Source organism: Leucopleurus acutus, assembly GCF_964270905.1.
Source record: "Leucopleurus acutus genome assembly, chromosome: 1".
Classification (NCBI taxonomy): domain Eukaryota; kingdom Metazoa; phylum Chordata; class Mammalia; order Artiodactyla; family Delphinidae; genus Leucopleurus; species Leucopleurus acutus.
In genome coordinates, this window is record NC_139142.1 from 72,936,956 (window position 1) to 72,951,039 (window position 14,084).

At 44.6% G+C, this 14,084-nt stretch overlaps 1 protein-coding gene across 1 annotated transcript; it reads left to right on the top strand.

Annotated features, from left to right (window-relative positions):
* Positions 1 to 208: 208 nt before the first annotated feature.
* On the top strand, positions 209 to 4,887 carry LOC309957284 (granzyme B-like; the record flags this gene model as incomplete). Its single annotated transcript, XM_082832459.1, has 5 exons — positions 209 to 284; positions 2,894 to 3,041; positions 3,496 to 3,631; positions 3,831 to 4,088; positions 4,744 to 4,887. Exons 1-5 carry the CDS (start codon positions 224 to 226, stop codon positions 4,885 to 4,887), a joined length of 747 nt encoding a protein of 248 aa, XP_082688585.1. The 5' UTR covers positions 209 to 223.
* Positions 4,888 to 14,084: the final 9,197 nt, after the last annotated feature.

The window sequence follows — 14,084 nt, forward strand, 5'->3', positions numbered from 1 at the left end:
TCACTACATGTTTCTCACACAACCACCCAGAGAACGTCATCAGGTAGACGGAGTGGGGGCGAGGCAGCTTCTGTAGAAAGCCTTCTAGGATGAAGCACCACAAAACCAGAGGGGAACAAGAGGTCACTGAGCCCACTTGCACCTCCTTCCTCTCCTGGGGGGGCTAAAAAGAGAGCAAGGAGGAAACACCAGCAGCTCCGACCTGGGCAGCCTTCCTGGGAAGATGCAGCCACTCCTGTTCCTGCTCCTGTTGGCCTTTTCACTGCCCCCCAGGGCAAAGGCTGGTGAGTGACCATCCCCACCCTCAGAGGCCCAACCTCTTACCCCAGTTGGCACTGATCACCTGCTCCTTCTGCACACCCCTGATCCCTCTATCCACTGGAAACATTCTGAACACCAGCTCCCGTCCCATCTCATACCCCCAAGTATGATGCTGGATACGCCTCCAGCAGGAGTGACAGAGCAAAGGTTGTTCTCAAGAAAAGCCAGTGGGTACTATCCCCTCCTCCAGCCCTACATTTGCTGTGTGGAAAATCGAACTTTCCTAGAAGTGATGGCAGAGGGTCGGAAACTGGAAAAGAGAAGATAATCAATTCCCCTGAAGACGGCAGAGTGGGCCTGGCTTCTGCATCTAGGATGAGACAGGTGCTCCCTCAGCAACTGCTCAGCAGACCTCGGAGTTGGTGCTGTTGCCTTTGCTCAGTCCCCAGGCTCCTCAGTCCCTTTCCCCACCTCTGCTTTCCTCTTCTTTTTTTTTTTTTTAACATCTTTATTGGAGTATAATTGCTTTACAATGGTGTTAGTTTCTGCTTTATAACAAAGTGAATCAGTTATACATATACATATGTTCCCATATCTCTTCCCTCTTGCGTCTCCCTCCCTCCCACCCTCCCTATCCCACCCCCCCATCCCACTCCTCTAGGTGGTCAGAAAGCACCAAGCTGATCTCCCTGTGCTATGCAGCTGCTTCCCATTAGCTATCTATTTTACATTTGGTAGTGTATATATGTCCATGCCACTCTCTCACTTTGTCACAGCTTACCCTTCCCCCTCCCTGTGTCCTCAAGTCCATTCTCTAGTAGGTCTGTGTCTTTATTCCCGTCTTACCCCTAGGTTCTTCATGACCCCTTTTTTTTTTTTCTTAGATTCCATATATATGTGTTAGCATACGGTATTTGTTTTTCTCTTTCTGACTTACTTCACTCTGTATGACAGACTCTAGGTCCATCCACCTCACTACAAATAACTCAATTTCATTTCTTTTTATGGCTGAGTAATATTCCATTGTATATATGTGCCACATCTTCTTTATCCATTCATCTGTTGATGGACACTTAGGTTGCTTCCATGTCCTGGCTATTGTAAATAGTGCTGCAATGAACATTTTGGTACACGACTCTTTTTTTTTTTTTTTGCGGTACACGGGCCTCTCACTGTTGTGGCTTCTCCCGTTGCAGAGCACAGGCTCTGGACATGCAGGTTCAGCGGCCATGGCTCACGGGCCGCTCCGTGGCATGTGGGATCTTCCCGGACCAGGGCACGAACCTGTGTCCCCTGCATCGGCAGGTGGACTCTCAACCACTGTGCCACCAGGGAAGCCCCATGACTCTTTTTGAATTATGGTTTGCTCAGGGTATATGCCCAGTAGTGGGATTGCTGGGTCGTATGGTAGTTCTATTTGTAGTTTTTTAAGGAACCTCCATACTGTTCTCCATAGTGGCTGTATCAATTTACATTCCCACCAACAGTGCAAGAGGGTTCCCTTTTCTCCACACCCTCTCCAGCATTTATTGTTTTTAGATTTTTTGATGATGGCCATTCTGACCTGTGTGAGATGATATCTCATTGTAGTTTTGATTTGCATTTCTCTAATAATTAATGATGTTGAGCATTCTTTCACATGTTTGTTGACAATCTGTATATTTTCTTTGGAGAAATGTCTATTTAGGTCTTCTGCCCATTTTTGGATTGGGTTGTTTGTGTTTTTGTTATTGAGCTGCATGAGCTGCTTATAAATTTTGGAGATTAATCCTTTGTCGGTTGCTTCATTTGCAAATATTTTCTCCCATTCTGAGGGTTGTCTTTTGGTCTTGTTTATGGTTTCCTTTGCTGTGCAGAGTCTTTTAAGTTTCAGTAGGTCCCATTTGTTTATTTTTGTTTTTATTTCCATTTCTCTAGGAGGTGGGTCAAAAAGGATCTTACTGCGATTTATGTCATAGAGTGTTCTGCCGATGTTTTCCTCTAAGAGTTTGATAGTTTCTGGCCTTACATTTAGGTCTTTAATCTGCTTTTCTTCCTGAGCCATTACTGGCTCCCCTCTTTCAAGGATGAAGCCACTGTTGGGCAGACCAGAACTTCTCTCCTTTCCAGAATCCCACCAGCGTTGGCCCTACCAACAACCCCCTTCCAGAGGCCCATTTTGTGTGTGTGTCGGTGGGGGGTGGACAGGGGTGTGGTCATTCCTTCATGTAGCCAACAAATACTTATTGGGCACTTACTGTGTGTCAGGCCCTGGGAAATAGGCTATGATGACATCTAGATCCCTCCTCTAAAGCCCTGAGCACTGGAAAGCTAGGCTACCCTAGACATCACGGGATGACAGGGCCCTTAGAAACTCATTAAAACAAAGCATAGTCGGGAGAGGAATGTTCAGAAGCCTCTAGGACTTTGCTGTACCTAAGACAGGTATGCTCACCTCCAACTATGTGTGGAAGACAGTTTCACAGACCCAGACTGCTGCTCTTCCCTTTTCTAGAAGAGGATGTTGAGGCCCCTCACACTGCCAACCTCAGGCCAGGCTGGACCTGCAGTGCCCAGCAGTTCTGAGCATCAAGTCGATGCCTGCCAGGTGCAGTCAGTGGTTGCACACAAGCAGAACAGTCTTTTCCTTCAGGGGAGATCATCGGGGGCCATGAGGTCAAGCCCCACTCCCGCCCCTACATGGCATTTCTTCAGATCTGGGACCAGGATGATCAAAAAAGGTGCGGTGGGTTCCTGATTCGAGAGGACTTTGTGCTGACAGCCGCTCACTGCTGGGGAAGGTGAGGAGCCGGAAGTAGCCCGCACCCTCCTGAAAACCCCTGACAGGGAGCCCTGCCTTTTTCTCTGGAAGCAACCAGCCTCCTAGGAACGCATGAGCTGGGAGGGCTCCTGAGAGGGTGAGAAAGAGGGCAGCGGGGAGGGGCAGGTCAGTGTCAGAGGCATTGCTGAAGTAAGAGAGACTAGAGATAGGGCATGCCTTGGTATCAGAATACAAACTAATGCAATTTCACATGTTTTCCTGGGGCTGACACTTGGGAACCACTGTGCCCTTACCAATGGCTCCAGAATCCGACCTTGCCTGCCAAGAAACAGAGGGCACAGACAGTTCAGCCCCCGGGGCCCTCCTGTTGCCTGCATTTCCCCTCAGCTGCAGCCCGGCCCTGGTGTCACCTGCCCTTCAGCTCCCGGGCTGTATCTCCTGTGACTCCACCTCCTGCTTTGCTGTCTGTGCAGCTCAGTCAACGTCACCCTGGGGGCCCACAACATCAAGGATCGGGAGAGGACCCAGCAGGTCATCCCGGTGAGAAGAGCCATCCCCCACCCAGGCTATAATGAAAAGAACTACTCCAATGACATCATGTTACTAAAGGTACACCTCCTTGCTTCTCCTGCCCTCCTGGAAACAGATCATTTCCCCTCCCACTGCCACGCATCCCTTTCCTCCCTCCCATCTGGCTGCCTGACCAGTCCCTGTGGCTCAGGTGAGAGGGAAGACACGGCAGCATCATTGCCATGTCCAGGCCCGGGGACCACTGGCTGAGCTGGACTCTCTTGCCTCTTCCCATCAGCTGGAGAGAAAGGTCAAGCAGACTGCAGCCGTGAGACCCCTCAGCCTGCCCAGGGGCAAGGCCCGGGTGAAGCCAGGACGGGTGTGCAGTGTAGCCGGCTGGGGGCAGGTCGCTCTGGGCACGTACTCAGACACACTGCAGGAGGTAAAGCTGACCATACAGAAGGATCAAAAGTGTGAACTCTACTTACACAATTATTACAACAATGCCATTCAGCTGTGTGTGGGGGACCCGAAGGAAAACAAAGCTTCCTTTAAGGTGAGAATGACCACCTACCTTGCCTGGCTCTGGGGAGACACGTGTTTGTAGAAGATCTGGGACTAGGGGACCCAAGCAGTGTGGGAACTGCCCCACCATCTAAGCTGGGACCTTTCTCTCCAGGAAGAGAAGGGGCAACAGCCAGAGCTGGGAGTGCCTAGGACCCCTGCAGGTCTACAAAAGACCTACGGGGAATCTAAACCTGGTGCTCCTTCAGAGCGGGAATTTGCAACACACTGAGGCACAGGTGTTAGAAAACTGGGCTTCCTGAGTGTGTGGTAGTTAAAACCAGGTGCCTCCTCAGAACTGGAACCCACCTGGCTTAATGAGCTCATCCTCCCTGTTGAGTGTCAGCCCACCAACCTGCTTCCATGTCCTTGAACAGCAGCTTGGAGCCCACAGTCCCACAGCATCTTGATAGAGAAAGGATCTGAGACCTGGGGGAGGAGAGGGTGCTGCCACCTGGTGAAGTGAAGCAGTGACAATGTCCAGGGTCAGGGCTTGGCAGCTGAGGGGACCACGGGGGCCTGCCCTGCCCTCTGACCTCCTACCTGGAGGCCATGCAAGGTGGCCTCCCCCGAGAGGGGGCTTGGGACAGTAGGGAGGCAGGACCAGGAGGAGATCTGGCTCAGTGCTTCCCCTTCTCTGTCCTCAGGGGGACTCCGGGGGCCCTCTGGTGTGTAACAATGTGGCCCAGGGCATTGTCTCCTATGGACAAAAAAATGGGTCACCTCCACGGGCCTGCACCAAAGTCTCAAGTTTCCTGCCCTGGATAAAGAAAACCATGAAAAGCCTCTGACTGCGGAACCAGAACTTCTTCCCTGGAGCTGATCCAGAATTACACTGGGGGGCTGGGGGTATCAGCAGCTGAATAAATGTCTCTCAGCTGAGCAGGAAGGGCTGGCTTCTCGTTTACTCACTGACCCTTCTTCATAGGCACCCACTCTATGTTTCGAAAGCCAACGACCAAATTTTGCAGTTTTCTGCTTCCACCTCTTCCCCCTCCCACCATCTCTTCCCATAAGCCCCATGCAAAGCTGTTACCCAGGTCCTGCATACCCACGCCTGTCTTTCAGGGCCTGCCCTCCTTCCAGGGCTGCCGCTGAGCACCGTCAGGAGAAAACACGAACCTCTCTGGTCCTGGGGCTCAGGGTGAGCTTCTTGGCTCCTGGCCCTGTGTTACATGGCAGAGAGGAGGGGATCACACCATGGGTCCTGGACACCAAGCAGGCACAGCCTGGGGCTGCAGCTCCAGGACAGAGCCCCACCACTGGGGAGGGGAGGCGCCTTCCTGAGCAGACGTTTCTCTCCCACAGCCAGGGAGGCCGGCGCAGAGCAGGGGTGGGTCTCGTGAGAAGCTCCTCATTCTCACCTAGGCTGAGTGTCCTCCCAGGCCTCCTCGGAGCTCACGGACCAGCTCTGCCTCCAGTCCCCAGGCTGCCTCTTGTCCATCCCTGCTCACCACCATGAGTTCTCAGAGTCCACCGATTCTTGTCCCCTCCAGACCACACTGATCTGAGCTGACCCCTTCCTCATAGCCTTCCCACCAGGACACCTTGAGCACCCTAGGGTTCCAGCAGGGCATCACCACTGAGATGCCAACCCAGCTCATGCCCTGGCAGAGAGGGGTATCAGAGGGACCAGGCTTGTGCTGGCACCAGGCAGGGCCCATGAGGGATGTCTCTCCAGAACCCTTGGCCCCATCTCCCTCCTGGTCAGGGCCAGCTCAATTCCCACATGCAGCCCAATGTCCGCCATGTGTTCAGGGTCCACTGGCCACGTGGTCACTCAGTAGCCTGAGTCCCTTTAGTCGCTGGTGGCCTCTAGGCTGAGATTCCCTGCTGGTCACCTGGGACCTTTTGAGTTAGAAAGGACTCCTGTCTTTAGCAGGACTGAAAAGCACAATGTTTTTCACCAATCAACACACACACTGATTGAGCACCTACTAAGTGCCAGACACTGGGGTTGTACGGTGGACATAAGATAGGTGTAACAGTGAGGAGCCAAATCTGACTACATGTTGGATCTGTTTCTTTTACTTTAACCTTTGCTTTCTGTTGCTTTTGTTCACTAAAACGATACTGTCTATACACAATGGCCTGCCTCAGGGAACCCTGCCTCTCTGCCTGAATGTTAAACGAAAGTGCCTTTATTTAGGGAAACATTCTGACCCTGTCAGGATGTTTGCAAGAAAGAAGATGGCTGGCTTCTTTGGATGGCTGCAAGAAAGAAGAAATTGGACTTCCCTGGTGGCACAGTGGTTAAGAATCCGCCTGCCAATGCAGGAGACACGGGTTCGAGCCCTGGTCCAGGAAGATCCCACATGCCACGGAGCAACTAAGCCCGTGCACCACAACTACTGAGCCTGTGCTCTAGAGCCTGCAAGCCACAACTACTGAGCCCACGTGCCACAACTACTGAATCCCGTGCACCTAGAGCCCATGCTCCACACAAGAGAAGCCACCGCAATGAGAAACCCGTGCACCACAACGAAGAGTAGCCCCTGTTCGCCGCAACTAGAGAAAGCCTGCACGCAGCAACAAAGACCCAAGGCAGCCAAAAACGAACGAATGAATGAAAATAAACAATAAATAAATAATAAATTTATTTTTAAAAAAAAGAAAGAAGAAATTATCACATCCCCTCCCGAAGGCTGGCCATTCCAGGGGACAGTTGCCAATCTTATGGCCTTTTTACCTTACTTCCTCATCTCCTCTCCCATCTCTCTTCTGTAAAAGAAATTGGCATCCAAACCAAGACAAGATGGTTAGTTTTGAGACTTCAGTCGGCCGTCTTCTCGGTCTGCCGGCTTTGCGAATAAAGCCCTATCCCTTGCCTCGATACCTCGCCTCTGATTTATTGGCCCATCACGCAGCAAGCAGAGCGCACGTGGACTCGGTAACACAGGTTCTATCATCTGAGCGCGGGTGGAACTGACAGTGTTGACTTTCATCTGAATCTTTTCTCTCCCTTCCCGCCTTCACATGATTCCACCTGAGGGGCCTAGATCTCTTTATCCCTGTGGGAAGTCCACAGGGATAAAGCATTTGTGTTTATTTTTATTGCTGGTTACACTCTGTAGAAGTGCTATTACATGTGACTCTAGAACGAGTCATTTGTTTCCTAGATGTGAAGATCCCGCTATGCTCACGGGAGCATCCTTGTCCTCTAGGGGAGAAGGTAGCAGGGAGGGAGGAAGAAGGAACAAGGGCAACCTTATTTCTTTTACTCTAAAAGTAGCAGGTAGGAATGTCATCGCACACATTCAGGTGGTAGGAAAACCCATATGAAGTATTTGTTTGAAGGTAATCGGAATCTGAGTCTACACGCTCATCCTGTTGGATGGACCAAAAACATGATCCCTGTCATGACTGCAAGCTCCTGCCTGTGCAGATGAAACTGGAATCAGGGAGGCCCATGTGGTCTGGACAAATGGAGAAGCGTCTCTGCTCTTTAGGCCATCACGGTTGCTGCTGCATCCATACAGTCCAAGACGACCTAGACTTTTCAGACTTAGGAAGGAAAGGCTTGGAGGCCACCATGTAGAGTGTGTGATTTTTTGCTGAGCAAGGATCTCCCTGTGCTGGGCTCACCTCGCCAGACACTCCTAGCAGCCATCTACCCAAGGTCTTGCACTGCTATGCAGCACTGCCTGGGAGCTGAGTGTGAGTTCCAGCTCTGTGCAGGTGCCATCCTGCCCCAAAAACACACCATGCTCCTCTGCGCCATGGGGTCAATACCCTGGGATCACGTAACCCTCAAAAGCACGCCGTTTCCCATTTTTGTGCACAAAGCATGCAGCAGCGTAATCTCCTAATGACCTGGGCACTTTTACAAAGGAAGAGCAGTGGTGTCACACAGCTTCTGATTTAGAGCTGAAAAAAACCCTAAGACATACTAAGGACCTGGCTCCTTGATTGAAAAAGACAAAAAGGAAAATATAGAAACAAAAAAACACAGCATTTTAAAAAGTTGCCCAGCCACATACATGTTCAGCTCAAGTATTACATTTATTTTGAGGAAATGGTTTTATGATTTAAAACAGGTTTAAGAATCTTTGTTGCAGACCCTCATTCTCCTTTGAGAGATGAGGGAGACAAAGTCCCAGGAGGGGGTAGTGACCGACTGGAGGCACCATAGGGTTAGGACAGAGCCTGGACTGAGCCAGACTCCCTGACAGCCAAGCCAGCAAGAGGCCTTCCATGTTTTCTAACCCCTGCCCTTGTGATGACTTCCTGGCATCCCTGGACAAGACATGAGCCTCTGCTCAGACACTTACCTCCCCAGAGAGCAAGCCTCTGGGCCCCCGTGGCAGCCATTCTCTGACAAGTATTCAAAACACCTTCCTGGTGAGCTGGTCTGTCTGCTCATGGGCACACTTGGATGGAGGCAGGTAAGTACGTGAAACATGCTGATTCCTTCAAATCTTCTTGTCCTTAGAAGTATACTCTGTCCCCCACCTTCAAGGAAAAAATTCTTGCCTTGCTTAAGCAAGATCTCTGTAATGGAAATAAAAAATGAAATGCAGTAAAACATCTCCGCAATGACCTCTAACGAAATGCCTCTACTCACCAAGACCCTCTCCCATCACCCCTCCTGCCCTCCAGACCCACAAGAAGACTCAGGTCCCAGTGTGGTTGGAGAGAGAACTGCCAAGCCAGCTCTGGGGCGAGAGACCTAAAGGGATGCAAGTTCTTGCTAATTTCTCTTGGGAATGTGCATTGGAACAGGGATGGCTCTGCCTTCCCTGCCCATGACCATACTTCTGCCAATAGCACTCACTGTGGACTTGCAGAACTTCCAGGGTTTATTTCCTGTCTTGGTATCCCACACAATACCCTTTTGGCCAACAAACACATTTCACTATGAAAAAAATTCAACAAAAGTTTCCTTACTTTCCAGAGGCATATTGCTAGACTACATTTCTTATTCAGAGTCAAGAGGCTCAATGAACCTGTGTTAATCAAGTAAGACAAAGAAAATCACATCTAAGCATGTAATAGTCAAATTAATGAAAATCAAAGATAAAGAGAAACAGTTGACCATAGGCAGAGGGGAAAAGAACTTACATTACTTTAGGGGAAACAAGAATCACAACAAGCTTCTTGTCAGAAATAATGGAAGTCAGAAGGCAGGGAAATAACATTTTTAAATGATTGAAAGAAAAAAAATAGCAACCTATTTCTGGAATTCAACCTAGAATTCTATGTCCAGTGAAAATATTGTTCAAAAATGAAGACAAAATAAAGACATTTTCAGAAAAACAAAGGTAAGAGAATTTGTTGCCATCAGACCTGCACTGTAAGAAATACTAAAAGAAGTCTTCAAGCTGAAGGGAGATGATTCCCCCATTTGCAAGCAGGAAGGGAAAAACAAAAATAAAAGTGTAAAATGTGGACTCAAGATGGTGAAGTAGGAAGACCCCGAGCTCACCTGCCCCCAAGAACACATCAAAACTACAACTACATATAGAGCAACTCTTGCTGAGAATAACTGGAAGACTAGCAGAATAGCTCTTCTACAACCAAGGCTATTAAAGCACACATACACACACACAGGGAGTCTGGGAAGAGGAGGGGATCATATCTAGGCAAGACCATTATCCCTAGTGATGACCCATAAAATGAGGGGATGTCACAGACTCAGGGATCCTCACTGTGAAGAAGGGGGTTTGAGCTTCATATTAGGCACCCCAGCCCTGGGGTCTGACACTGAAAAGGTGAGACCCATTAGCTGGTTTAAAAATCATTGGGCTTACTGGAGGGCTCTCCCTAGACTCCACTCTTGAAGAGTGCACAGACTTGCTCCCAGTCCCCACACCAAGGTAGCATACTGAAAACTGCCCATGTTTTTTTCTTTTTTTTAAGAAAAAAAGGGAGAAAACCCAAATAAGTAAAATAAGAAATGAAATAGGTGAAGCTACAATTGATACCACAGAAATACAAACAATCATAAGAGAATACTGCAAAAAAGTTATATGCCAACAAATGGGACAACCTAGAAGAAATGGATGAATTCCTAGAGACATACAATCTTCCAAGACTGAATCAGGAAGAAATAGATCATCTGAACAGCTGATAACTAGAATTGAAATTGATTCAGAAATCAAAAATCTCCCAGTAAACAAAAGTCCAGAACCAGACAGCTTGACAAAGGAATTCTACCAAACATTTAAAGAGTTAACACCTATCCTCCTCAACTATTCCAAAATAATGAAGAGGGAACACTCACAAACATTCCATGAGGATAACATTACTCTGATACTGAAACCAGACAAATACGAAAGAAGAAAGAAAGAAAGAAAGAAAGAAAGAAAAAGAGAGAGAGAGAGGGAAAGAAAGAGAAAGAAAGAAAGAAAGAAAGAAAGAAAAAGAGAGAGAGAGGGAAAGAAAGAGAAAGAAAGAGAGAGAGGGAAAAAAAGAAAGAGAGAAAGAAAGAAAGAGGGAAAGAAAGAAAGAGAGAGAGGGAAAGAAAGAAAGATGAAAGAGAGAGAGAAGGAAGGGAGAGAGGGAGGGAGGGAGGGAAGGAGGAAGGAAGGAAAGAAGGAAGGAAGGAAGGAAATACAAAAAAAGAAAATCCCCGACCTACATAGATGCAAAAATCCTCAATAAAATATTAACAAACCAACTTCAACAATACATTAAAAGGATCATACACCAAGATCAAGTGGGATTTATTCAAGGGACAGATGGATGGTTCCTTATCTGCAAATCAATCAACCCTACACCACATTAACAAAACAAAGAATAAAAATCATATGATCATCTCAATAGATACAGATAAAGCATTTGACAAAATTCAACATCGATTCATGATAAAAACTTTCAACAAAGTTGGTATAGAGCGAACATGTCTCAACATAATAAAGGCCATTTATGACAAACCCACAGCTAACATCATATTCAACGATGAAAAGCTGAAAGCTTTTCCTCTAAGGTTAGGAACAAGACAAAAAGGCCCACACTCACAATTTCTATTTAACATAGTATTGGAAGTCCTAGCCACAACAATCAGACAAGAAAAAGAAATAAAAGCATCCAAATAGGAATGAAAGAAGTAAAATTGTCACTATTTGCAGATGACATGATATTATATATAGAAAACTCAAACGACTCCACCAAAAAAAAAAATATATTAGAAGAAATAAATGAATTCAGTAAAGTTGCAGGATATAAGATGAATATATGGAAATCTGTTGTTTTTTTATATACTAGTAATGAACTCCCAGAAATAGAAAGAAAAAAATCCCAATTACAACCCATCAAAATAAATAAAATATCTATGAATAAATTTATTCAAAAAGGTGAAAGATCTATACTCTAAAAACTATAAAACATTGATTGAAGGAAGTTGAACAAATAAATGGAAAGATATCACATGTTCAGGGATTGAAAGAATTAATATTATTAACATGAGATATGACCCAAAACAACCTACAGATTTAATGCAATCCCTATAAAAATACCCATGCCATTTTTCAGAGCTATAACAAATGATCCTAAAATTCATATGCAAAAACAAAGGACCCCAAATAGCCAAAGAAATGCTGAGGAAAAAGAACAAAGCTAGAGGTATCATCCTCCCTGACTTCATACGGTACCATAAAGCTACCATAATCAAAACAGTATGAATTTGGCACAAAAACAGACATAAAGATTAATGGAACAGAATAGAGAGCCCAGAAATGAACACATGTACATAAGTCAATAAATATACCACAAAGAAGGCAAGATAATACAATGGAGAAAAGTCTCTTCAATAAGTGGTGTCAGGAAAACTGGACAGCTACATGTGAAAGAGTAAAATTAGAACATTTTCTCACACCATATACAAAAATAAACTCAAAATTTATTAAAGACCTTAAACCATTAAATTCTCAGAAGAAAACATAGGCGGTGCACTCTTTGGCATAGGTCTCAGCAATATATTGGGGTTTTTTGGATATTTCTCCTCAGGCAAGGGAAACAAAAGCAAAAAGAAACAAATGGGACCTAATTAAACTTAAAAGCTTTTGCACAGCAAAGGAAACCATCAACAAAACCAAAAGGCAACCTACTGAATAAGAGAAACTATTTACAAGTGATATGTCTGATAAGCAATTAATATCTAAAATATATAAAGAACTCACACAACTCATTATAAAAAAAAAAAACCAATTGAAAAATAGGCAGGGTGCAGGGAACTATACTCAGTATCCTGTGAAAAATCATAATGGAAAAGAATATGAAAAGAATATATATATATGTATAACTGAATCACTTTGATGTGCAGCAGAAATTAACACAACATTGTAAATCAACTATACTTCAATTAAAAAAATGCTTTTAATGGGCAGTCATCTGAATAGACATTTTTCCAAAGAAGACATGCAAATGGCCAACAGATACATGAAAAGATGTTCAACATCACTAATCATCAGGTAAATGCAAATCAAAATCACAGTGAGATATCACCTCACACTTCTCAGAATGGTTATTGTCAAAAAGACAAGAAATAACAAATGCTAGCAAGGATGTGTTGAAAAGAAAAAACTGGTATCCTGTTGGTGGGAATATAAATTGGTATAGCCACTATAGAAAACAGTACTGAGGTTCCTCAAATACTTAAAAATAGAACTACCATGTGATTCAGCAATTCCACTCCTGCGTATATATCTGAAGAAAACAAAAAAACTAGTTCAAAAAGTTATACCAATGTTCACAGAAGCCAATCTATGGAATCAATCTCAGTGTCCATCAACAGATGAATGCATAGAGAAGATGTGGCATATATATATGCACAATAGAATATACTCAGCCATAAAATAAACAATGAAATTTACCATTTGCAACAACATGGATGGACATGGAGGGTATTATGTTTAGTGAAATAAATCAGATAAAGATAAATACTGTACATTTTCACTTACACGTGGAATCTAAAATATAAAACAAATGAGCGAATGTAATAAAACACAAACAGGCTCATAGATACAGAGAAAAAAGCTAGTGGTTACCAGAGGGGAGAGGGTAATGGGAGAAAGAAGATAGAGGAAGGAGACTAAGAGGTACAAACCACTAGGTATAAAATAAATAAGATACAAGGATGTAATGTACAACACAGGGAATACAGCCAATATTTTATAATAACTTTATAGTCAGTATAAACTGTAAAAATACGGACACCTGAAAGTAATATAATATTGTAAATCAACTATACTCTAATTTTTAAAAAGTGACCAAGTGGAAAAGTATTTATATCAATTTCTTACATGGATTATTGACTTTAAGGCAAAAAATGCTTTAGTATTTATGGCATATAGTGGTGAAATGTATGACAAAAAGAACTCAAAGGGTGAGAAGGAAGACAAATGAAAATATATCATTACAATGTTCACATAAGAAGTGGTATAGCATGAATTCAAGGTTGCCTGTAATATGTGAAGGAGGCATATTGTAATCCTAGAGTAATAGCTAAAATAATATATAGATATATAACTAAAAGCCAATAAAGAAGACAAAATGAGATACAACAAAATATAGCAGGAAAAGTAGGGCAAAAGAACAAAGAATAAATCACATTAATTGAAATCAAATAGCAATACGATATTCTTCAATCCAACCCTATCAGTAGCTGCATTAAATGTAACTAGATTAAATACTCCAAAGGACACAGATTGTTAGTCTGGATAAAAATGCAAGACTCAACCTTGTGCTGTTTAATGAGAAACATCTTAAATATAAAGACATGGATAGGAGGAAAGTAAACTTATGGGGGGAAAAAAGATGTATCCTGCAGCACCAATTAAAAAAAGCCTTACCCATGGTATATGCTGTTTAACTTTAGAACTTTTGGCCATCTGAGAGATGAGATAGAGTAGAATAATTATTTTCTTTTTTCCTTTTCTTATTTCTATTTATCTGAATAAGAGTGAAGTTGAGACTCTTTATTATTTTTTACATTTATTTTACTGTGAACGCTCAGGTCTTTTGCCCATTCTATCAGGTTTTTGGTCTG